The sequence below is a fragment of the Natator depressus genome, chromosome 19 (genome assembly GCF_965152275.1).
Source record: "Natator depressus isolate rNatDep1 chromosome 19, rNatDep2.hap1, whole genome shotgun sequence".
Lineage (NCBI taxonomy): Eukaryota > Metazoa > Chordata > Testudines > Cheloniidae > Natator > Natator depressus.
The window spans coordinates 9,128,005-9,153,208 of record NC_134252.1 but is presented as its reverse complement, the minus strand read 5'-3'; the positions used below and the strand labels follow the sequence as shown (position 1 = coordinate 9,153,208).

The 25,204-nt window shown below is 44.0% G+C and overlaps 1 protein-coding gene across 1 annotated transcript in view; it reads right to left on the bottom strand.

The window, feature by feature from the left end:
- Positions 1-23,517, bottom strand: part of MAN1C1 (mannosidase alpha class 1C member 1) — an 86,232-nt gene extending 62,715 nt beyond the window's left edge. The window contains exon 1 of the mRNA XM_074934301.1: positions 22,990-23,517. Within this exon, the coding sequence (XP_074790402.1) occupies positions 22,990-23,517 (528 nt within the window). The remainder of the gene's footprint in view (positions 1-22,989) is intronic.
- Between the last annotated feature and the right edge of the window lie 1,687 nt (positions 23,518-25,204).

Genomic DNA, 25,204 nt, shown 5'->3' with positions numbered 1-25,204 from the left:
TAGAGGTCATTGGATTTGCCTTCCTGGGAGGATTCTGGGCACTGGGTTTGGTACGATTCCAGCACGTACATGCAAACATTGTTTCTTCTTTCCACTTGCCCTTTTTGCTCTAGCTGGCAGGGAAAATAAACTGACAAGTATCCTCTCTTCAGACAGGAAAGACCAGGACTTTTGTCAGGTTCCAAGCAGTCCTTTAAACAATGCCTCCTTTTATAAATCCAAACAGCTCCAGTCAGATTGGTCTAAAACCTATGCTTTTCTTTGACTCCAGCCCTGGCATGAAGTCATATGGTGGATCTGAAGGTGGCTCTGGAGGATCAACAGTAATCTCTATCTCTGCCCAACTAAGATACGATTGTTCTTGTTAGAGTGAGGGGTTTAAAGACTGTAGGTGAATAGTGGAGAAGGAGCGATTAAAACAGTCACGCCTATGTAACAGTGGCCAATGTCTATCTGTCCAGACGTTCTTGTTAAACCCTGGATTTGTGCTGGAAATGGCCCAACTTGATTATCATACACATTGTAAGGAGAGTGATCACTTTAGATAAGCTATTACCAGCAGGAGAGTGGAGTGGGGGGAGGTATTTTTTCATGCTTTGTGTGTATAAAAAGATCGTCTACACTTTCCACAGTATGCATCCGATGAAGTGAGCTGTAGCTCACAAAAGCTTATGCGCAAATAAATTGGTTAGTCTCTAAGGTGCCACAAGTACTCCTTTTCTTTTTGCGAATACAGACTAACACGGCTGTTACTCTGAAACCTGTCCAGATTAGGGATTCTTGGACTATTTATTGCCCAAATATACAGGCTTCATTCATCTAATATTCTTCCAGCTGTTTTGATTCCCTTGCTGTCCATCCCTCTCCAGCTGTCCATTTCTCAAACCCAACATAGCGAGCATCTGCCTTAATTAGCACACACACAAAAAGCCACACCACCAATGTTTTTTTTTCTTTTTTAAACATCCAGCTTCCAAAGTAAAGTTTCACAGGGCTGGTCCTACGAATGAGGATAAACATTTGCAGAACTGACTGATAACATTCAGACTCCAGCACTGCCAGAAGGAGGAATTTTGGATGAATAAGTGAAGCCATTTTGGCTTTATGCATTCTGTGTGGGATGAATTAGTCACTAGAGCTCATTGATTCTAGGAAGCGAAGACTTAACGACCAACAGAGCAACAACCTCCTGTAAAAGGCACTTGAGTATGCATCAATCATATGACTCAGGCTTTTCATTTTTTCTAGGTCGATGCTGTTTTCCAGTGACAATATTATTTTTAATAGGACGTTTTCATTATTTTACTATTTTTGTAGCAACGCTTTTGAGGAAAGCTGGGGCATTTCCTGGATGATACTAAGCAAAGCTCCTTTATCCTTTTCTAATAAGGGTATGATCCTGTACGCCATTGAAGAGAGGGATGGTTTTGCCAGAACTTTTACCAGGGGCCGGGCTCCCACAAAAAAAGTTTTCCTGTTGCTGGTGCCATAAATATAAAGGGAAGGCTAACCACCTTTTAAATCCCTCCTGGCCAGAGAAAAAACCCTTTCACCTGTAAAGGGTTAAGAAGCTAAAGATAACCTCGCTGGCACCTGACCAAAATGACCAATGAGGAGAAAAGATACTTTCAAAGATGGGGGGGGGAACAAAGGGTTCTGTCTGTCTATATGTTGCTTTTGCCGGGACCAGAGCAGGAATGCAGGTCAGAACTCCTGTAAAGGGCTAATAAGCAATCTAGTTAGATATGCGTTAGATTCTGTTTTGTTTAAATGGCTGATAAAATAAGTTGTGCTGAATGGAATGGATATTCCTGTTTTCATGTCTTTTTGTAACTTAAGGTTTTGCCTAGAGGGATTCTCTATGTTTTGAATCTAATTACCGTCTAAGATATTTACCATCCTGATTTTACAGAGGTAATTCTTTTACTTTTTCTTCAATTAAAATTCTTCTTTTAAGAACCTGATTGCTTTTTCATTGTTCTTAAGATCCAAGGGTTTGGGGTCTGTGTTCACCTATGCAAATTGGTGAGGATTTTTATCAAGCCTTCCCCAGGAAAGGGGGTGTAGGGTTTGGGAGGATTTGCGGGGGAAAGACATTTTCAAGCGGGCTCTTTCCCTGTTATATATTTGTTAGATGCTGGGTGGTGGCAGCAATAAAGTCCAGGGGCAAAAGGTAAAATAGTTTGTACCTTGGGGAAGTTTTAACCTAAGCTGGTAAAAATAAGCTTAGGGGGGTTTTCATGCAGGTCCCCCATCTGTACCCTAGAGTTCAGAGTGGGGAAGGAACCTTGACAGCTGGTGATAAAACCCACACATCAGAGGGGCAGAAGCTTGCAGACAAGGGAAGTGAGAGATTGAGGAACCCTTTTGTTTCCCCTTTTAAATCATAACCAAGGAGGAAGGGAACACCCTTTTGGCAAACACATGCAAGTTCCACTTCGCTGGAAAGTTTATGCTTTGTTGCTGAAAAATAAGCCAACTACATATTGATTGTTATAACGAATATTCTGCAACGTGCATAACTAAGGTTGGGATGAAAATCAGAGAGGGGGCAGAGTGGGTATACCTGCTACTAGGTCTCTCTGATCCATTCCAAGAGGCAAAACATTTGTTTTTCAAAGTATGTTGGAGCCCCAGGATCTGTCCTCCCTGGTGCAGATTGATTAACAGTATCCAGAGAGGGTGAATTCTGCCAGCAGAGGAAAGGAAATTGCCCCAATTACCTCCCCTTCAATTTGCTGGCAGAATTTTAATAGGAGACACCCCCCACCCCCCTTCCACCACCAGACGTTTCATACAAAGCCAGAGAAATTCAGAAATAATCTCCAAAGTTTGCTCACTTTCACATGCCACCCCAAAATGCTGTTTATGGAGACAGCTCCCCCACTCATTAGGCTAGATTGGGTCTTTTCTCCTTCAAAATGGTTGACCAGGCAAATGAAGTTAAATTTGTCATGCAGCTCTGAAGAGCCTCAGTATAAAATGATTTCCTGCTGGCTGCAATGCCTGAAACTTTCTTTTGCTGTTATGTTCTGGGCTGATAATCAGACAGAGGCTGGACTAGATTCGGCATGCTGCCCAGAGATACTGAAGGGCTGCTGCCATCTCCTTTGCGTGAGAAAAATTTCACTTGCAGTTTTTAAACTCTGGTATATTTCTGTGATAAGATCCATGATGTGGCTCTATCTCAGACTCCAGGATCAGGATTTCCTCCCTCTGATCACTGGTCCAGAAGCAGTGACTGGAAAAGTTTAACAGCGAACAAAGTTCACGGTTCTACCAACTCAGCCCTTTTGCAGCAGCTGTTCCAGGCCAAGTTTAGCGGCACATCTCATGAACCCCTAGAGTTAAGAGATTAATTGCGCCTCAGAAAGTGGGGATTCCACATTTTCATATGGTATAGACTGAGGACTGGTACGTAGCTCTGAAGTTTTTAAGCAGTTAGTGGCCACTAAAGGCTAACTGGAGTTGAAACAGGAAAGAAAAAATGCAAGATGGAAATCAGACCCATGTGGTAAATACCTATCGGGGTGGTCTAGAATCGATAATACTACCTCTCGAGGTCCCTTCCAATCCTATGATTCTACAGTTTTCAAGTCTGATTTCTGATGAAATGCCAAGGTTAAAAGTGAATGTTTTATACCATTCTAGGCAGGGAAGATCATGATATATCGAGCTTTAAAACAATGTCTACAAATATAAAGAATTTTATGCAAACTGGTTCATAGTTTTAGATTTTAATATTTACTGGTGTGCTGTATGCCACTTGACAATTATCGATCTGACCCTGAAGTACAAACCACCCATCTTTCAACTGATTTACAGCACAGATGCCAAGTCACGATTAAACTTGTCAGATTGCCTTTCTTCTCTGTCTGACCTGTATAATCCACCCTATTTCCCACAAAGAAATCCAGCTACACATTTAAATGGCCCTGTCAATTTAAATGTGTCGTAGACAAATACTTCCTTACCCATTTTACTAACACTTTGGATTTTTAAAATTTTCACTGTTGACATAGTTTACTTCCCACAGTTTATGCTCTGAATACTTTTTGCGCGCCTCTCAGCGTAGATAATGGAAATCAATTATGGCCTCAATCCTGTAAACTGTTCCGTCTCAGCAGAGCCGTGTACCCATGGGGAGCGCTGCTGACAGTGGGCGGAAAGGTCGATTTGGACAGAACAGCTTGTGGGATCAGAGTCTTAGTTTCACTTGCAGGTTCCTAACGCTGCAGTAATGGGGTTTCAAACGCTGCAGGGGAAAGACTGTCAGGCCTGTTTTCATTGCATTTTTTCTTCAATGTGAGGCGACATTTGTATTAGATGTAGGTTTTATAAAAGCTATTTTTAGAATGGTGGGCCACATTTTTCTTGACAACGGTCCTTTAAATATGGCAGCAAGATAGATTACAAGTGTTTAATATTTATACTGACAGGTCACACGCTTCTAATTCTGAATGGCTGCACCTACATTGTTACCATATTTCCCTTGATTCACTCCCTTCCTTTAATTTGTTTCCATTTGTTTGGCAAGTCTTGACTCAGTAAGAATTTGCTTATATGACCAACACAGGACCTGGTATATGTTTATTTAGTGAATCAAATTCAGGGGTAGCACCAGCAAGTGAGGGGGTGGGGGGGGCAAGACTGACCAGAGAGAAAATTGTAGGGGGGGCTGTGCCCCACCTTGCCATAAGCCCCACCCCTCCATGGCCCCACCCCCTCTGTGGCCACGCCTCCTGGCCAGGTCAGAGGCCAGAAGCTGGAGCCAGGCAGTGCGGGGCTCTGGCTGCTTGCAAATGGTAAAAGCTGCCCGGGTTGGAAGACCCAGCTCTGGGGCTGGCAGAGCCCTTGGGGAGCAGCATGCAACCACTAGGGGTGGGGCCCAGGAGCCCGGGCTGGAGTGAGTCAGTCCAGGCTGCTGTGGGGAGCCCCGGACCCTCCACCTGCCCTGGGTGGCACACCCCAGTCGGTGGGGACACGGGCCGGGGCTGTTCTTGGGCACCCCAGCCCTCTGCCCAGGCTTACTTCTCTGCTGCTGCTCTAGAAAGCAGCAGCTGCTACGAAGCAGCTATGAGGGTGGGGGGGCCTAAGGCAAATTTTGGGGTGGCTATAGCCCTTGCAAGCCCCCCCTCCCCCCCAGCACTGCCCTGATCAAATTATCAATAAAGTTCTATTAAAAATCCTACTGTGCCAAGCTTCCATTAGTTCCTTGCCCTCGCAGTGCTTTAGCAGCCCAGGACTGTAGGCCACAGAACACACTGGACAAGTGTAACGTGCAATTCCTATCCCTAAGTATTAGGGAGCTTGGGTTTCCGAACTGTTGAGAGTGTAGATTCGCTGACTTCAAATGCAGCTGAGGGCACTCAACAGATGTGAAAAGGCAGGGTTAGGGTTTCAAAGGGTATCATGGTGGAGAAAGAAGGCGGCCACTAACCAGAACTTTATACAATGAAAGCAATCAGGCCACTTGTGTGAGCTAAGCACTTTGCTAACACACAGAAGACCCCTCAGGGTATATGATGAAGAAACAGGGTCCAAGATAAAAACTTCACCAAAGAAATGTTTTACCAAAGAAATATTCTACCATGGCAATGGGCATGCACAATACTTCAGATGTGATGTAACATATGCAGTATTTAACTAATTAAAAACCCTGGGTTAAATCTGCTTGTAAAAGCAGAGAGGATCAACAAGAAATCAAACTCACGTTTGCCTCCTCATGTCAGCCCTGTATGATTTTAAAATGCAGAGCATTTCCAAACAGCTATTTGATTAGTTTTATCCATCTAGGCTCGGATAATTAGTAAACGCCTAAGAGATGAAATTTAAATATGCCAACCAATCAGTCCATTTCAAGAGCTTCCCATGAACATTATACAAAGCAATTATCTTTACAAGATAACCACTTTCATGGCTCTTTTGCCTTTAAAAAAATCCTTACCCATCAGCGCCCTATAAAATATTTAAACGATCACACTACCTACAAAATTCCAAGTTGGGGTTTTCCAACAGCAATACTTTTTGTTGCGGCTTGTTTTTCAAATTATCATAAGCTGCCCACTGGTTTGCAACTCAAAACTGGTAGGCTTTTTCCTCTTTGTCTTTTTGGTGAAGATCAGTGGCAGTATCGTATAGGACCTGACCTTTTCTGCCGCTAGCCTGGTAGATCATATGAGACACAACCTGAATTTTTCTGCCGCCCACCTTTTAGGGCACTGAAATTAGCTCCCGTTCCTATTTCTGATTTCTTACCTGCGGTACATTGCTGTATATTTTCCCCACCCTGCAAAAAAATAATTTTCCTGACAAAACTATACACTAAAAGGTACAACTTGCTGGCAGTGTCTCGCAGTAAGAGTAAAAGATAGGTGTGAGACCTTATTCTATCTCACTTGTTTACACTGGTGTAAATCAGGAGTCATTTCACCAAAGTCAAAAGAGTTATACCAGTGTAAACTGGTGCAAGATCAGTATCAGGCCCTCAGTTATATTTTTAAGACAGTTATATATACACCCAAACCCCAGTGAAGAATCTAATGATGAACTCAAATTAAAAAGCTTTACCACAGAGCCATTGTCATGCTGGGTCACTTTCAGACCTACTTAGTTTGAAAGCATCCTTAGAAGTCATTCTACATCATATTTTTATTGCTAAATGTTGTGGCACTTGGCTAACAGGTTTCATTTAACCAGGCACTAGTAACCACAGGCCATTATTTCACAATTATAAAAGCCTGTAACTAGCAGAACAGACACTGCTACAGCAGATGACGAAGTTACTAGGCAACATGCAGAAATGGACAGCAACACTGATAATCCATTCTAAAGTAATTACATTTTATAATTAAAGATTACTGTAAATCCAATAGATCCCAACAGGAACTTGAGCAATTTAGAGACACCCTGGCTAACCTGTCTGTTTTAAAGCAGCCATGTTAGCTTCTAATCTTGAATAAAACACAAAGAAAATGGATACTTTCATTTAAGCACCTGACAACCATAATGTGCGTCATTTCTTTAGTCATTAGTTGGATCTTTTCTTATTTAACTAACTTTCACAAAAACTGCATTCATCTTTATTGGCACTGAGGAGGTGAGTACCAGGGATTAGAACTGGGAATGGAAGTTTGAACTCCTGATGGGAAAACTTGTTACCACCGACGTCGTGGAAAAATCCATTCCCTACTCTTCCACTAACGCTAGCTCCTCTGTGCCTCAGTTTACCTATCTGAAATATAGAGCTAATCATTTCACAGGAGTGGCGAGGCATAATAAATAAAAATGAACTACTACTAAACTGAATTTGAATAGCATTCTGCACGTTCAAATGTAAGTAACATGAAAGGAATTAATTCTCAACATTCAACAAAGTAAAAATCATTATCTCAAAGATTTTACAGGTGAGGAAAAAGCAGGCAGAGAGGGAAAGTGACTTCCCCATCATTATTCAAGCAGCCAGTGGCAGTCAGGATTACAACTCAAGACTTAATTCAGCTGCAGCTGCACCCCACTGGGACTCAATGCAGAGACAGGTGCTTAGCATAATGGGGTCCTTGATTGGTAATGTATGGATTATTATGCTATCGTATCAAGAGAGTGATACACCCCTAGTCAAATAGTTTATCTACCACAAATTAACACCTGGGATTATAGCCTTTGTTCACATATGTTAAGGAAAGAAGGCACCATTGCAATTATCTATCCAGCCTCCTGCATAACATAAACCATGGAATTTCACCCCCACCCCCGCCACAAATTCCTACATGAAGCCCAGTCACTGCTGATTGAATCGGCCACAAAAGACACCCAATGTTTGGGAAAGCCTCAAGTATTTTACAGACCCCTCTGCAATGACCCAGCTGATTCTTCCTCAATCATTGAGTACATCATCACGGAGCCATGCCCAGAATCTTGAGCCATTCCCATGCCCTTGAGTGCTTTGAAATGGGGTTTAAAGCTGATCTTGAAACTCTGCCAAATCTGCCGCTGAAGTGTAAATACACCAGCCGATACTTAAATTTATTAGTAGACATTAAGTAGATGCTGTAAATCGTTTGCTACATGTACCTTTATTATCTATAAAGTAAATACAATAATGTCAAACAGGCAGTGAAGAGCTTTCTGCCTAGGACTTTTGTTGCAGTCTTTAGCGTGCATCATCAAGCTACTTATATTAGAGATTTTTTCCACCATTTTCATCGCTATTGAATAGGAAACACAAACAAGGCAAAAATTGCAGCTGGACTCTACAGCTGGAAAAATCTACAGTTGGAAGCACCAGATGAATTAATGAGTTAACTTTCCATAAGCAAAAGCAGAGCTGGGAGGGGGTGAGATCATAGACTGAAAAGGGGTTAATAGCCAGTTCATTACAGCACAGGTACAACAGATGTACCTAATTAGTTGCTTCTCAGCCAGAGGGGCAGGACTGGGAGCCATCAGGTGATAACATAATGGACATCTGGCCCTTATAAAAGGGGAGAGCATCCCCTCTGAAGGGAGGAACCAGAGGTACTTCTATGAAGTGGCCTTAGCTAGAAGCTGTAGGAGAATATGCACCTCAGACAGATGCAGTCAGAGAGGTCAGTGCTTGAGGAGGGATCTGGGGAGAAGGTTACAGAGCAGCTAAGAAGAAAACTGAAGAGCCCAGAAGAAGGGCAGACTGGTTGAGAGACTTTGACATTAGTGTGAGTTTCTGTTGCCTGACAGGTTGGATTTAGCTGCTTCTCAACTGGAAGGCTGAGTGGTGCAGAAAGGCAGGAGACTCAGATCCCTGATGCCAAGGGGCGTGCCAGTGGTGAACACGCATCATGATAAGGGCTGATACCAAGTTCTTGAGTTTGGGTTCACACTTAAGATAAACCAATTCAACAACAATTCCACCATCATGAACTAGGCTGAGGTGAATGTTTAAACCTGGACTGTATCAGAAATGTATCCTATGGCCTATACAGCTCTAACTGCTAATTGAGGTTCTCCTTTCATTTAGCTGGTAGGGGTTTGCACTTCTGCAGCAGAAAGATCCAAATTCTATCCCTCCTGCTGCTGTGACATTCTGAGTGGCTGATATACACAATATAGTGTCAGCTGTGAAGCCCCAGGTAGCTGCAGATTTGCTATGAAACCTTAACTTTACAGCACCTTTCAGCTGAGGACCTCAAAGCACTTTACAAATCATAAAACTGAGCTTCACCACCACTCCCCTACTTCTACTGAGACAGGCAAATATTTCCATGTACACAGGAGAAGACTAGGAGCAGAAGGGTAATAATACTCAGCACTTATCTTAAAAGGACTTTGCAGATATTTAAACTAAGCCCTACCACATTCATGAGAAAAAGGCAAGTATTCTTCCCATTTTACAAACAGGGAAACAGAAGCATACACCGTTCAGTAGCCCAATGTCATGTACCAAGTCAGTAACAAAGCCAGGAACAGAACCTAGGAGTCCTCCTGACTCACCATCCCCTGCTTGGAAAGCTGAAAAGGAAGAGAACACATCTCAAAACACAATTAAACTAACTCTTAATTAAATTCCAAACACAACTGGGTTTAACTGTATCAAAAGAAAAGAAAAATCTTTAGATGGGGCATTAAGTCCCACTGGGTCCAGCCTCTTCTATATTAGGAAACATCTCAGCAACAGTGGTTGATTTTGCAGTTAAAGTTTCTTAATGAAACAGCAGGTTGCAAAAGGATGACAATGGATTTTTGAGAATGAAACTGAGTCTAGGGCAAACTGTAGAGTGCTTTAGTCCTTGAGGAGGGGGAGAGCTACGTTAAGGGTCCCCTCACTTACCGCAACTGAAGCTTATGGAGAATTCTATTAGAAATAAAAGTATTTGTGTTCCAGGTCTCTCCAGGACAGCAAAAGGAAGCAGGAAACCTTATTCGTTTCAAGCTTCTATAAGAGATCAAGCATACCAGGTTCCAACGCATGACCAACACTGTTTCAGAACAAAAGAAGCAGGGATAAAAGCAATGGTCCTTTGCTTATTACCTCTTGCTACTATTCAAGGACTTGTACTTGCTGTCATAAGGTTTAGAGAATTTTCAGAAGAGGCTTTACATGTTCCCAATTTGCACAGGCCTGGAAGAAGTAATCCTATGAAACTGGAGGGCTGATTTCTTTCGCAGATTGGTGCTCAAATGGTCATTCTGCACGCTGCAAAACTTAGGGTCAGCTGCTAAGATCAGACGTAACTATAGCTTCTGTGATGCAGAAGCTGAAGATTTCTTGCCGAACAACATGCAGAATATGAATGACTGGGAGAAGACAAGAGAAACTAAGGACAAGGAGAAATTTCTCTGCATACTCCTTCATAAGAAAAGAATTAAAAACCACCAGGGTGATAATTAGTTCCTCGGTTATAGTTACTGAAAGGTTGGATAAGTACCCCTTTCAGCAACACCTACGTTATGAAGACATTATAAAAGAATGTTGATTTTGGTTTTCGTTGCTTGTGGAATGCTGCCTTCGCACCACCACACACAACATACTTAATTTAGCACAGAATTTGAACCAAACGTGCTGGATTCGCACGGATTTGGGGTCACTCATATCCATTTAGGAAGTGTATAGAATATTATTCCCCTCCTCCAAAAAAAAATACATTTTCTAAATTGGCCTTAAGGTTGTAAATACATATCTATAACGTACAGTAAAAATTCTTGAAGAGGCTGTTGTGCATGTACACACACAGACACGCTGCAAAGTCAACAAAAACCCAGCACAGCCGATATTGGAAAGAGCTCTACTTCGCCATCATGGTGGTTTCAAGAATCCCTACATCAGCTAGAGTTTATAAAGCACTCTGAAGTGCACAGAAAATATTTCCCCCTATTATCTGCAGAATGGTTCAAATCATTAACTGTACAGCCCAAATTTTATAGAGTACTTTCCCTTTTTAAAACTAATTTTGCTGACACAGTTGCAAATTAGAAGATGTTTGCAAGATACTGTGGCTCCATAAAATAACCCTTTTTACAGCTATTGTGACGGGGTGTAGAAGGGGGCTGCACGTGCCTGGGGTCTGAGACAGACTCAAGAGGCAGAGTGCTAAACTTCAGAGATTGCTTTATTATTTAGATTTGTCAAATGCTTTTGACTATGAATGGTTTAGCTTGGTGCTAGCTCTTGAATACTAGGCACTGTTATTCCCACAAGCTTTAAATAAAATAAAGAGGGAAAATTACTTACCTTGTAATTGTGCTTTTCTGAAAGCATCCTGCAAGAGTACCACTCCTGGGTCTTGTGGCTGAAGCATAAGTCATTCAGGAAATTCCCATAGCTTTAAGATATTTGGCTCTGGGATGTATCTATATATAGGCTTCCTTAAAGACTCTGACTTAAGACGACATCTTACTTTGCACTTCTTAAGTCTCGAACTACACACAAAGAATACCAAAAGTTTTTTCTCTAAAGTGACCAACACCCCAGATGAGCAACAGACAATCACTTAGGGGGTAAGCCCAGAATACTTCACCTCCTAATCAAAAAATCTAGCAAAGGTAGGTAGATGAGTATCTTGCAGGATGATTTTTTTCAGAAATGCATTATTACAAGGTAAGAAATTTCCCCTTCTCTAAAGATATCTCTGAGGAGTCTCACTTTTGGGTAGGAAGAAGCCCAGGAGATGTCCCGAAGGACAAAGCAGCAGGCTACAAGAACAGGCAAATGCCAATGAATTTTTTCTTCCTTTAAAAACAAAAAATGGGTCGGAGAAATTATGCCACCTAAAACCTATCAGGCCTAACTACTTAACCCTGGTGTATAAGTCATGAAAGGAACATCCTAAAGAAACAATACAGAGGGAGCAGGAGACTGTGGTCTTCTGCCTCAGACGCAGGACCACAGCAGGAACCCTCCCAAGGTACTGAATACAAGTGGTGAAGAATAGACAGACCATGGCCCTTGGAGCCTCCATGCACAAAGTCTGTCATGGAGCCATCCTGAGGCAAGTAGGTAATGTCTGTCTGGCCTCAGACCAGATGACTCCTGACCGGCTCTCTAGCTTTAACTTAACCAGATCACAGTAGCGTAGCATGCAGCCAGAGAGCCATGGTCCTCTCACGGCAGTATGGCTTAGGGCACTGCTGTTGAATGAAACAAAACATTGCTAGCTATGCTGCTTGGTTCAGGAAATTAAGCTCACTGCCTGGAATGACCACAGGAGATTCCTAGCTTATCACAGGGTTTACAACAGTAAAAGCTGGAGGTACACGGATTAGAACTAGAGCTGTATGTTACAGGGAAGGAGTTCCTTCATGGACTACAGTTGGGCCGATACTGAATGGAACAGTCCAGGGCCCCTGAAGTACCTGAGATTGCCCTGCAAAGCATGCTCAACAGACCTTTAATTGGCCTACAGGTCTCTCAGAGGATTAACATTCTGCAAGGTGAGGCGTGTTCCCTACATGAAATCCACGGAAGCAGGAGACCCAGAATCTTCCTTTACACTGAGTGCTTCTGGTACTAAGAACATGGTCTTAGCCTGTAATCACAGGACTTATTATTATATTTATGAGCCAACTGCTTGATGATCTATGTTGATCATCTCTTTTGTTTTAGAACTGGGCATCTTAAATTTCCCTTTCCCCATCAGTGGGAAAGAACTAATTGCTTCTGGCTCTTGGATGGGACCAACAACGGCTTCAAACCACACAGAGGTGCAAGCAGGTGGGATAGTTGAGGGGAAGGGAAAATACAGGCAACAAGTTGACTCCCCTCTGCTCCTGCTCTGTATAAGGGGAAAGAGGGAGGGAACAGAAAAAGAAAGGAACATTTGAGGTGAAGTCAGCTGGTCTCCAGTCCAAATGCTGGAGTGTGGGTGAGAAGAACCCAGAACAGCCCACGACTTCTGATCCAGTATGGGCCTGAAACAGTCAGGCGTATCCCTTGTGCTTCAGCCAGATCCTAAATACTTAATATGAGTGATCTGGAGGATGAGCTTTAGTTTAATGATTTCTTGCTGGTTGACCTGCTAGCCCATCTGTCTGTGTAGTTTTGGCTTGGAGGCATTGACTGGAGCATTGCTGTCCCCTCCCTTTCAAGAGTTACTTGTGATCTGAACTTCTGAACAGGGGGAAGGAGCAATTCTCAAGCATTAACCAGTCAGCAAGGAGTAATCTGACAGTTTATCCCAGGTACTAGTCAGTAACAGATACAAGAAAATGATCCCACAAAAGAGACAAGAAAGTTATCCTGCAGCCTTCCCAGAATCCAGGATTTGAGTTGTCACTCAAGGAAAGTGTTAATAAATACTTCGAGCACCGTAACAAATTTATTAGTCAAAGGCTGATAAACTCCTCCAGGAGTCTCTCAGTTAACAATAAATCAGAGAAATCGGCTTTAAAATACTGGATCTTTAATAAAAAATAAAGCACATGGAGTGGATGTTAGAACAGTGTTAGAATTCAGCTGCCAGAACTAAGGGGACTTGCTTTCATTCAGTCTGACCTCCCATCATGAAAGGTACCAAGGGTTGGCCCTGGCATAATTCCAACACTGCATTAGACAGTCATCACACTGCAATGATTAATGAACTTCTGAAAGAAAAAAGCTATGAAAAGCAAGTTAGATTACATGGATAATAAACTAAGGCAAACAAACATAAGGATTCATCGAAATCAGAGACAGAAGAGACCTATTAGGTCAGTGAGTCCATGTCCCTGCCAGTAGAATTGTCTCCCACAATACATTTTTGAATGCTCTTTCTATCCTTGTTTTAAACAACCCAAGCAATAGATTCCCCCCAAAAAGTGGTGGAAGTCTATTTCAAATCCAACCTTCAAGAATTTCTCCCCTAATAGCTTAAAATTTTCCTGTCCGTAAAATTTTGGAAAACCAGAGAGTAAGGAATGGAAAGAAGCAAAGATCTCTAGGACTCTTTCCTGCATCTTATGGAGGACTTATTGGAGATCAGTAACCCTTTCAAAAATATATAGTTTGAACCAATCCACCACAGAGAATGGAAGAATATATATCAGAGAAGCAATATGCTGGTTATATGTAATTCCACACTAAGACTCAGCGCAGATGTCTGATGGGTGCACGGTCCAAAGCAACCACGATGTTTAGGAATTGGAGAATCACGTCCTGGTTTCATTGCTGGAGGAAGGTTTTTAAGCAGCATCAGAAAAGTTAGCTGGGGATTTGCCTGGGTATAGCTAGCACATCTGAAAACAGCGGTGAAGAATCAGGCTTTGTTCCTCAACTCAGGACTGCCAGCACTAAAATTTGAGATGGGGGCCTTCTGATGAGGAACTGGAGAACTGAAAACACTCCGGTACTTCTATTGGAGGCTTTTTGTCAGCTAGCTGGGCTCACTTATACACATGGCATTCGGGTAGAAATAGTATGAGCAGGCCCTACAGCATTATAAATGTCTTTTTGTTACTTTCCAAAATACACAGCTATGCACTTTCTTCACTGGCCAGGGAAATCATGTTAACACAATTATAGCAAGAACGCTGTTTTAAAACACTGCTCTCTAGAAAGATACTAACATGGTTTCAATTCTCAGTACTGACAAGCATTTAAAACCTCACCTGCTCCCAATGGAGCCAATGGGAGTTTTGCATTGACTTCAATTGAAGCAAGATAGGGTACTTAAAGAACCGACATTTCCTACAGAATACTGAAGATATTGTTGTTATAGCAAGTGTGTTTGTACAGCACTTTGAAAATGTAAAGCACTGTCAGTTGTGCGGCTGTAGCATTTTCCACGCGTTCTGCATAAATTATTCTTCACAATGCTCTTATGATTATCCCCATTCTACCATATAACGATCTGAGGAACAGAAAGGTTAAGTGATGCATCCAAGACCAGAGAGTGGAAATGTCAGAGGTAGGATTAGAACTACTGAATTCCTGGCTCCCAGTCAATCTCACACACAAAAAACAATTAACTCAAATTATTTTTAGTGGGACTTCTGTTTGCTTTTCTTTTTAATCCCCTTTAGTCCTCTCCACTGACTCAAGTACACAGCTTGGTTACATCCAAGGGACTCCTTGTTTCAGCTTTCAAGATAAATGTATGCAGAGGGAAAGCAGTAAAGTAGTTTTTGGTTTAGAACAATCTCTAAAAATAATTTGCACTTATAAAGCCCCTCAAGGAACACAAAGTGCTCTGAAAGCATTAGTTATAACTCACACGAGCTGAATTAGGTAAGTACAGTAATACCCATTTCAGAGATGGACATACTAAGATAGAGAAGTTAAGAGTAAAATATTATATTTTTAAAGATTTGATTCTTTATGCAGCTAATGCCACAGGTTGTTCAGGTTAACACTGAAAGATTAAAAAAAAACAAAAAACAACCAGCTACTTTTCACCATTTCTGCAATGTACTTCTGCCCTGGCTTTCAGGGTGGACAATGAAGATGAAGTAGTCCATTTCACTCCGTTTTTTAGTAAATTTCACCTTTTGGTTCTGTTATATTAGAACAATATTTGCACTCTTTGGGTTAAAAACTACAGGGGACATTTTTCGGTAGTGTTTATATTAGACATTTAAAAGTAGAAATATCTATCATAACAGGTTATGTAAAAGTTTATTAAAAGCTTATTTTTACAAAATAAATCTAAATTTTGGGCCATATTTAATCTAATAATGTCCTTTTATTACTTGCCTAAGCCCACAAAGTGAATCTGTAGCCACAAATGGAACCCAGAGCCTAGTGTTCTGTTGTCCTTAATAGGACATGATGTGTGTCTAATAAATATGTAAAGGTCTAATAATTAATATTATCCAATCCTCCTCTGTTCCCACTGTGCCTCCTTCCCTGAGTTTGTGTTAGGTCCATCATGCACAATATACCCATTATGTACAGATCAATGATACAACATGCCATGACAACTCCTTTGGAGCCCTTCCAAAATACTGTATCACACAATAAACTATAACAGGTAAGGCAACAATTATGGGCGCATGTCAACTCCATGCACCAAAAAGTCTTCTACAGTTCTAAGGTACTTGTTGGGTCTGTACAGTCATTGCTTTTCTAAGTTTAAAATATGATAAAATTCAAAATACAAGATTTCCCTTCTCCCTACAGTAAAATAGTGAATCATAGAATATCAGGGTTGGAAGGAACCTCAGGAGGTCATCTAGTCCAAGCCCCTGCTCAAAGCAGGACCAATCCCCAATTTTTGCCCCATATCCCTAAATGGCCCCCTCAAGGATTGAACTCACAACCCTGGGTTTAAGCAGGCCCAAGCTCAAACCACTGAGCTATCCCTCCCCATAAATAGTTCATATTTTTTAGACAACTGCATGTAAATGTTAGGTTTAGAAGCAAAAGCGCAGACCCATCTAAGATTATAAAACGTATTTTCTTCCCATCCTTCATTCCTTTAACTTAAGAATAAGCTAATTTTAAGGATTAGATACATATTTAAAATGTAAAGAGTAAGAAGACTGTTTCCTGTGAACTCTTGCAAAGAAGCAAAATGAAAGAACAAACGGAAATAATCCTCCCGGTAAGGGAACAGATTTAATTGTTGATTACAAGATTAATCAAGAACCTATAAATATTTTGCACAGGGAATGAGTCAAGATGGATGAGATCCCATGTTTTAGCAAATATTTGTGACATACAATTATTGAGAAGATTAAGTGATTAAATATATGGTAAAGTGTTACAGATGAGGTGATGCCATTATCTAACTATACTGCTCCATCCTTCTTGTCATTGTATTTGAGGCAACCCAATGAGTTTCCACGCGTTTACTGAACTAATTCAGCAATATGTAGGGCCTTGTGCATAACAGACTTGTATGCTTCCTGGAAACCTGTTTAACCACGTCCAGCACTTGTGTTCAGTCATTATCTGTAATCTGTCTGGAGAGGTCCATGCTCTTTTGCTTTGTCCATTTTGCTTGTGTATGAACAGGGCACTGTCTTTAAGCAGCAGTTTACAAATCAGCTTTACACCAAATTTAGTTGTTTTGGAAAAAGAGCTCTCAGTGTTTGATACTGTAGCCAAGAGCAAACATTTACTGACAATTATAATCCCCTGAAATGCTGAAATAACCTTAACTGTAGCAACACTAGTGTGTACTCCTATACCATTAGGATCTTGAAGTATACTGTACTGTAGCATGGGTTACAGAGGTAACAATATTTTCTGTATTCATACATCACATCAATAGGACAAATATTTTTAGTCAATTAACCATATACACGAATGGTGCAAATATATGTTTAGTACAATTAACCATATACCACTTGTGCTGAATGAGGAATTCACAGTCTCAACATCCACAGGTTAAGTCTAAATTTTGTTTGCACGAATCCACCAGAGACTAGTGAAGCACAAAATATATTGTACGCACCATTTGGGAAATTTACAGTATAGTGCCTTTTCAAAAGTTCAGTAAATAATGCATGAGAAAAGAGACCACAATATAAAGGAAAATTTCAGCAGGCCTTGACCCAGCTAGAATTCCAAAATACAGCAGGACCCTCTCATAGCAAAGCTATTTTTCCTCTACAGCTGGAATTATGATTTGATCACAATATACTGAAACAGTTTGGAATCTTTATTCTATTTCACTATAAAGAGTTTTACTATCGCAGCTTTCTCTTTAATCAATTTCTAGTGTACCTCTCTTACAAGGTACTTGACTAATGTTTGACCATCACAAAGGACTAAATTATCTGAGTCCAGGCTAGACAGATGGGTTCAGAAAAGTACATTTCCATCTGGAGTTGCTATTGGTACTATGAAAGCACTAAACCTGACAGTATGTGGCATTAGGTTTAGGGCTGTCCCCAGAATTAGGGAGAAATAATTGCACCACACAGAAGAATATGGAGAGAGAGGGGGCTGAGACATTCAGGACTGGGAGAGGAATTGTCTCCAGAACTGATAATGGGTTATGGAGCATTTCACAATCAAGCCAGTTGTAAGCTAAAACCGACGACTGTTAGGAGCTCTTTGTTACTAAAGTTGGTGGTCTCAGTCTAGTTCCTATTGGCTCAGTATACATCAAATACCATCATTACTATTACCTGCCTCACTGCTCATGTCTGCAGAGCCAAGAACTGAGTGAGTATGTGAACTGAACTCTCCTCTCCCACCAGGGGTCAGGGTTGAGGCACTTTTTCAGAAGGATGATACAGGGCACTTATTCAGCAGCTACCTGTAATGTACCTGTTGTATTTTATCCACAAATGGCTTACTGGGCAGGATTTTCAAAAGCACCTAAGGGAATTAGGCACCCAACACCACTGGCTTTCAATGGAAGTTGAGCACCTAACCTAAAGTTTCTAATTCTTATAAATTATCTGCTAGAAGCAAACTGCCAAAAAGCTGTTTAAAAATTGATCTACCTTGATAGTTGTCTGCTGTTCAGTCATATGTTATATCTGAAAATGACCACTACAACAACTGAAAATATAGTATTGTAGTGGAGTGACTTGGTGATAGTCTCATCATGAGTCACAAAGATTAAAAAAATAATATTTTCAGTGATGGCAACACTTTGTTTGGAAGAACTGGGGGAAACCATATGGATGGCCTCTGAAAATAAGAACCTGAATAGAAGAAAACTGTCAAACTAAATACATATTTAGAACTATGTTAAAAAGGACAAACAGAAGGCCAGCTGAGGTAAATGTGAGTGGGGGCAAAAGAAGGAGAAACTATGATGAAAAGAGCTACAATATAGAGCAAATACATCTTAATTACTACCAATAAAAACAAACTTGATATATATCAGAGAGGTACAGGACTTAAGCGCAAGGAACTCCTGAGTTGTGATCCTAACTCTGACACATTCCCTCACCATGCCTTGAAAACTCAGGTACAAGGACATTGTCAGGTTAAGATCCCATTCTCTTATATTAGGTCAAGACACATTTCCTTACTTAGGTTACTATGAATGCCTTTGTTTATTAAACCTGAAGAAACTGTAAGTCTCCTTTATTTATGCTGCTTGTTTACAGTTTGGATTTTTCACAGCTTTGAGAGAGAAAGCAGGCTCGTCAGTTTCACCTTTTATTAGGGCCAGTTTCCAGTCAGTTATTGGTACCTGTTCTCAAGCACTAGCACATTGCTGCTTTGGTTGGGTTGAAGACACGTCAGGGTAAAGTTGTGTCCTCTCCATTATTCTCAGGCCCCACTAAGTTCCCCCTCAATTTAGATCTGCAGAGCCAATGCAGCAACAGGAGAGCAAGCTGCATTCTATTTTGCCTCATGCATCATCAGCAAAACTGTCAGCTAAATTCAAATTGCGAAACATTTATGATGCAAGAGGCAGACACCACACAGCTTGATTTTTCCAGATCCCAGGCTGAATTTTCAGTGATGGCAGCTGGGGAGTTAGGGGAGAGGGAGAATATTTCTGATGTGTAATTGAGACAACTTGATCTGAAAATCATTGAGAGAGCAAGAGAGAGAATAAATATGGAATCCCATTGTGTTGTTTTTACATTCACTGTCTGACTATAACCACATTTTGACTTTGAACATTTATCAGTATTTGGCACATGTTAAAAATTAACCACTCCCTGAAACCATGCATGATTGATCAGTTATACAACTCATGTTTTTCAGAGCTCAGTTGAGGAGATGAATTATTCCAGGCCCTTTCGATTTCTTAACCCGTAGCACTGGGAATGCTATGATTTGGTTTTATCGCAATTTTCTCCAAAGGTCAGAACTCCTGTTGTACTCAGCTGTCAAAAGTAACACACAGCAGCACATCCTAGGCAATTCTCCAGATGACACTGACCTTTTGCAGTAAAAAGCCTGTGCAATACAGGTGCTTTCTTTTCGAAGAAAGAGACTGCTCACTGACTTTGGGATTAAAAAAAGAAATGAGAACCTTCGTAACGCGCCCACGATGCGAAGGTTTACAGCTTGGCATTCATTGGGAAAATATGCTAGCCAGCTAAGTTCACTGCTATACTGCAATTACTTCTAATTAGTAACACCAACAGCAGTCTACCTTGTATTCCAATTTAAGAGTCAAAACATCAGCAAATAAGATCCACTGTGCACATGATTCAAATACCGCAAGACAGTGAACTAGATTCACTGCTGCTGTGACTCCTGAATCTGCAAACAGCTTCAGTGCCGCTGCTGCTGCTGTTCAGAGCTTTCCCAAACAGCAGCACAGTTAAAATGACACCAATCTGGGCAGTTTTACCCTGTGGACAGCAGTAAATTTACAGCGGGAAGAGGCTGGAAGGACAAGAGTAGAACACACGCACACACAATCACTCTTACAACAGCCAAGAAGCTGTGGACACACCCAACTGTCAACAGGCTCTGAGGTGGGGTGAGGAAGGAAACAAATCTAACTGCCAGCAGCGAGAGTGGCCTGAAAGATGAGCAGATTTCAATGTATCAGATCATGATTAAAAAAGGCTGACATAGAACATGGAGCCCCTGAGCAGAGTTCCAGGAACAGAACCTGGTAGGCCTTTCACCCCTTCCTTCAACTGCTAGGAAAGGGAAGCTCCTGGATTTGACCGAGACATCATCTCTGGTCCCTGACGACGTCCCAATTCTCTGTCTCATCTTTCACATGGCCTCTGGCTCACCAGTGTCCACAATTTTTTTCAAGCCCTGTTCATACCCATCCCCTCTGTGTTCTTACAGTGCATTCTCCAGAAGGAGCTAGGAAAAAAAAAGACTTGAACAATCAGAACAATCTGGAGCAGATTTTAGCAAATTGCGTAGCTTGAAATTCTGGGAGAAAGACAAGGGACTGGGACATCATCAAGGATCAGGTGTCTCAGTCAAATCCAGGGCCCTGTAGTTAACATATACATCTGAATGTGCAGTAATTTGATCGTTCATCCCTGCAGAATGCCACTGCTATCACCACTCACCCGTACCCTACACGTTTCCACAAAATGTACAAATGAAATGTATTTTGATAATCTAAATGCTGTGTCATGACTTTGCTGGTTTCCTCTTTACCATTTATTACCCTTTCTGCTCTCTCCCTTTTATATATAATTTTTTATCTTCTCCCCTCTTCATTTCCTTCTTTGTGTCTCTTCTACTGAAAAGTACAAGTCTTAACAAGTCGAGTACAATATCCCCTTCCTGTTTTGTATAGTCACTTTTGTCTTCTAGCTCCATTTTTGGACAGAGGAGAAAAAAATTAGTTCAAGCACTTTTCATGATTAAGTACCCTGCTGTTCAAAGTATCCTTGGGCATGAAACTTGTCTTTATGAATTCTGACCCCCTGAAAAACCTAACTTTGCCATCACGCACTAATTATGAATGCATTCTAAGCACTCAGGCCTGAATATGTTCAGGTTGCTAAATATTAAATCCTGTATTAAAAATTAAACACAGATAAATGATCTAGTGCCACATTTAATTATTTTAAAAACAAAACTGATGCTAGCTTCGCATGTGTGCATCATGTTGTCCTAGTGTACTTTGGCACTGGAAGCCCACAAGATATCAAAATATACAAGAATCCTTACCTCGAAGTGTATGAGAGAGCAAGATGCTGGTATATTCTGATACCCTGCTGGCTAACAACAGTGCAGCAGACAGGCAGAGGGAAAGGATGGTTCAAACATGCCTGGGATCATAAAGAAACCTAGCACCCCTGGGTGTGTTGTGTCTGGCTGCCTGGCAGAGAAGTTGGAATTTTACCAGTACTGCAGCCTTTGTTTTGAGGACAGCACTCTCAGAACCAAAAGGAGAGCTTAAAAAAAAAAAGTATATTTTTAAAAGATAGGTTGCATCAAGGGCTTGTCAACCTTGATATTATCCCATTATCCTTTCATTTTCCTCTCTGTTCAACTTGGGGCTGTGTAAGTACATGCTAAATGCCTACAGCTTTACTAAGGAACAAATCCAGGAAATTAATACTCTGCATCATTAAATCTGTGTGTTTTATTTATTGGCATTTTTGATCTACTAAGATTTGCTCCAAGTTTCAGTCATGGCAAAAGACAGGATACATACAACCTAATATTACATTGATTCTATAGCTCTTGGTTAACTAGGTCACAGATTACACTGCAATGTTTGCAAGGCAGCCAGGCTTTATGCACAAACTGTAGGCATTAAGCCAAACTCTACTCTCAGTTACACCCGAGTAACCCCGCTGATATCACCAAGACTGTGTGGGGCTAAATCAAGGCCAGAATTTGGTCCTTTGTTTCCAGGTAAAAAGTCCTGAATCCCTGCTTCCCCAAGCTAGATGTCAGAGTGATTTAGAGATGCAGAGGACTTAGAAATCTGCGTGAGAGAAAGACCTAGTAGGTCACATCCAGTCCATCCCCATAGGCTAGTGTAAGTTTGATAATTTTCGAATGCTTTATCCACTCCACGTTTTAAATATCTTAAGTGACCAGGTTTCCACTATTTCCTGGGGCAGGGAGGGGGGTGGGGGAGACTATTCCACAATGTTATACACCCCACAGTTAGGAAGTTTTTCCAAATAGCCAACCTTTGTATAATCTCATCTCATTGCTCCTAGTCACACCTACCCGAACACATTTCCTCTGTTGAGTGTGTAGAAATGCAGAGGCATGTGCCTTGTGTCACATTTTAACTACACATGCCTTTTTCAGCACGGTAAAAAGACACCCCACTGAAAGGGGTCTGCACTAACCTTAGAGATTGGGAGAGCCGCACAGAGGTGGCAAGGATAGGGATGGAAAAGCCAGGAGACCTGGGTGATAAAGGGAGGATACAGGGAGGCTAGGGACTAGGATAACACAAACAATCAGAGAGAAGAGACAGGAACGCTTGCAGAGGGCTGGCGGAATAAGCGAGGAGAGACACGGAAAGGGTCAATGAGGGGACACGAGGGTGGAAGAGGGCTCCCTAGGGAAACGCAGCGTGCCAGGGTAGGAGAAATGGGGGCTCCCGGGAGGGATGAAGGATAGCTGAGGAAGCCGGGAGGGATGAGGGGGTGACCAGTGATGGAGAATGGCAGGAAGGGAAGGGAGCCGAACAAGCACGAAGAGCTGAGGAGCAGCCGTGGAGCCTTTACCTCTCTGATCTTCAGCCTGCGGGCGCGGGTCTCGGGCTCCTCGCCGCCGCCTCTGCCCAGCACCGGGTGGCGAAGGCTGCGGCGGAATGTCTCGTAGTCGAAGCCGAAGGGGGCTCGGGTCTGGCGGGGGGCGGCAGGCGCCGAGTCCGTCCCCGCCTCGGCGCCCCCTGCCCCGGGCTGCACCTGCTGCGGGCTGCCCGCGAAGGAGGCGGCGGTGTGGGCCGGGGGGGCGCCCAGGCGGGCCGCGGCGCGGAGCTTGTCCCGGAGGCGGCGCGGGGCGGCGGGGCTGGCATGGCGGGGCTCGGCGGCGGCCGGGGGGCTGCGGGGCAGGTCGGGGTCCCCGGCGGCGGCGCGGCGGGGCAGGAAGAGGCGCTTGAAGCGGGAGGAGTCGGGCAGCAGGAAGAGGGCCCCGAAGCAGAGGGTGAGCAGGCCCGAGAGGAAGAGCAGAAAGAGGAACTTCTGCGGCAGCCGCAGCCCCAGCGCCGCCGGCCAGCCCGGCATGCCCGGCAGCTTCCGCAGCAGCAGCATGGGCACGGCCGCGGAGGGCGCCCCGGGCACCGGCTCACGGGGCGCTGAGTGGGGGGGCGAGCACCGGCTCGGGCGGGAGGCTGCTGTGGAGCCGGGAGGCGCCGGAGGGTCCGGCAGAGACAGGAGAGGAGCCCCGGGGTCCAGCAGAGTCAGTGCAGAGGGCTGGACACTTGCCCCTGCGCTGCCCGGGGGCTCCCCACTTCTCCCGGGCCGGCAGCGAGAGGGGCTGACACGTGGAGCAGACGGGGCAGAGGGGAGCTGCTCAGGGACGGAGCTTCACACGCCCACCGCTTGGGCTCCGTCGCCGCCGCCGCCGGGCTCCCGGGGCTGGGGACGGTGCCTGGAGGGGAGCGGAGTTGCAGGCTGGGCTGGGATGCTCGGCTGCGGCCGCCCCCTTCCCTTGCCCGCGCACAGGCGTCTGCAGGGCGCTGGGCAGCGAGTCAAAGTCCCCCGGTCTGGCATGAAGCTGCCGGCAAATCCATCATCCCGCCGGGCCGCTGCGGAGCGCGGGGATGGGGTGAGCTCCCGCGCCGCTCTCTGCCGCTAGCCCAGTCCGGTGGCCGGTTTCGGGCGGGCTCCGGGACTAGACAGGAGGCGTCCGGAGCGCTGCGATCGCTGCTCGGTCGAAGAAGGGGGATTCACGCCGCAGCATTTCCGCAGCAGGGGATCCGCGGCTCGTTCAACACCAGGAAAGGCTGTTGCATGCAGGACGCTCCTCGCCTTTGTCCCAGAGCGCGTCTGCAGCCGCCCTCCCCCGCTGGCAGCCGCTTCAGGTCTCCCCCCCTCCCATTAAGTTCCCGTCCCCTCTTTGCGGACCTGCCCTCAATTCTCTGTGTTGTGAGCAGCTCCCTGGCGCGGCACCACCGCCCTGGAGCCTCGAGCTTTCACATCCTCTCGGGCTCCTCTGGTAGCCGGAAAGCCCCCTTCACGCTGGGGGGTGAAGGCTCCGCAGCCCGAGGAGCAACGGAGAGAAAAGCCAGGAAGAACAGCCCCCAGGAGCCAGCAAACGAGGAGGGGCTGCTCCCCGCCTAAGCAGGAATTGCCTTTTGCTCACTCAGCTCTGGCGATGGGCTCCAGGCGGCTGCGGACAGTCCAGCCCACACAAGTCTTTCCTCACAAGTTTCCTCGCGAAACCAGAGCTCTTGCTCCTTCTAAAACCATCCTAGTTAATTTCCACTTGCTGGTAAATTTCATCCGCGGTGTGTCCCGTCCCGTCCCCGTCCCCCCCGCCCGCTTCCAGTCGTTTTTCTTTTTTTGCCCTGGAGAGAAGAGAGATGCACAACTTTCAGACGGGTGCAAAGCAAGCTCTCGCTAAAAGAGCAGCCCGGAGACGAGACCTGTCTCCATGGCCATGAAATGCAATTCCCCACGTACAATTCGCTGGGGGCAATTCAGCGCAGCCTCCCGACCCCACCTCCCCACGCCCTCTCACCGACCCCGGGCACGGGGGTCCTCAAACGTCTGAGACCTCGCAGTCTCGTCTCAGACCTCACTGTTCCCAGGGCCTACGGGAGCTCAGGGTGTTTACACCCTTTGCTGCTCCCCGTGCACTTCAGCGCCCGTTCAATGAAGAGGAGACAGGGTTCTGGCAGCTACATTCTCCGGGGTGGCAGCCCTCTGCACCCCCGCTGCTCTGCCCATCAAACAACCAGCGGTTCAGTGCAATTGCATTTTATCAGCCTAAGGC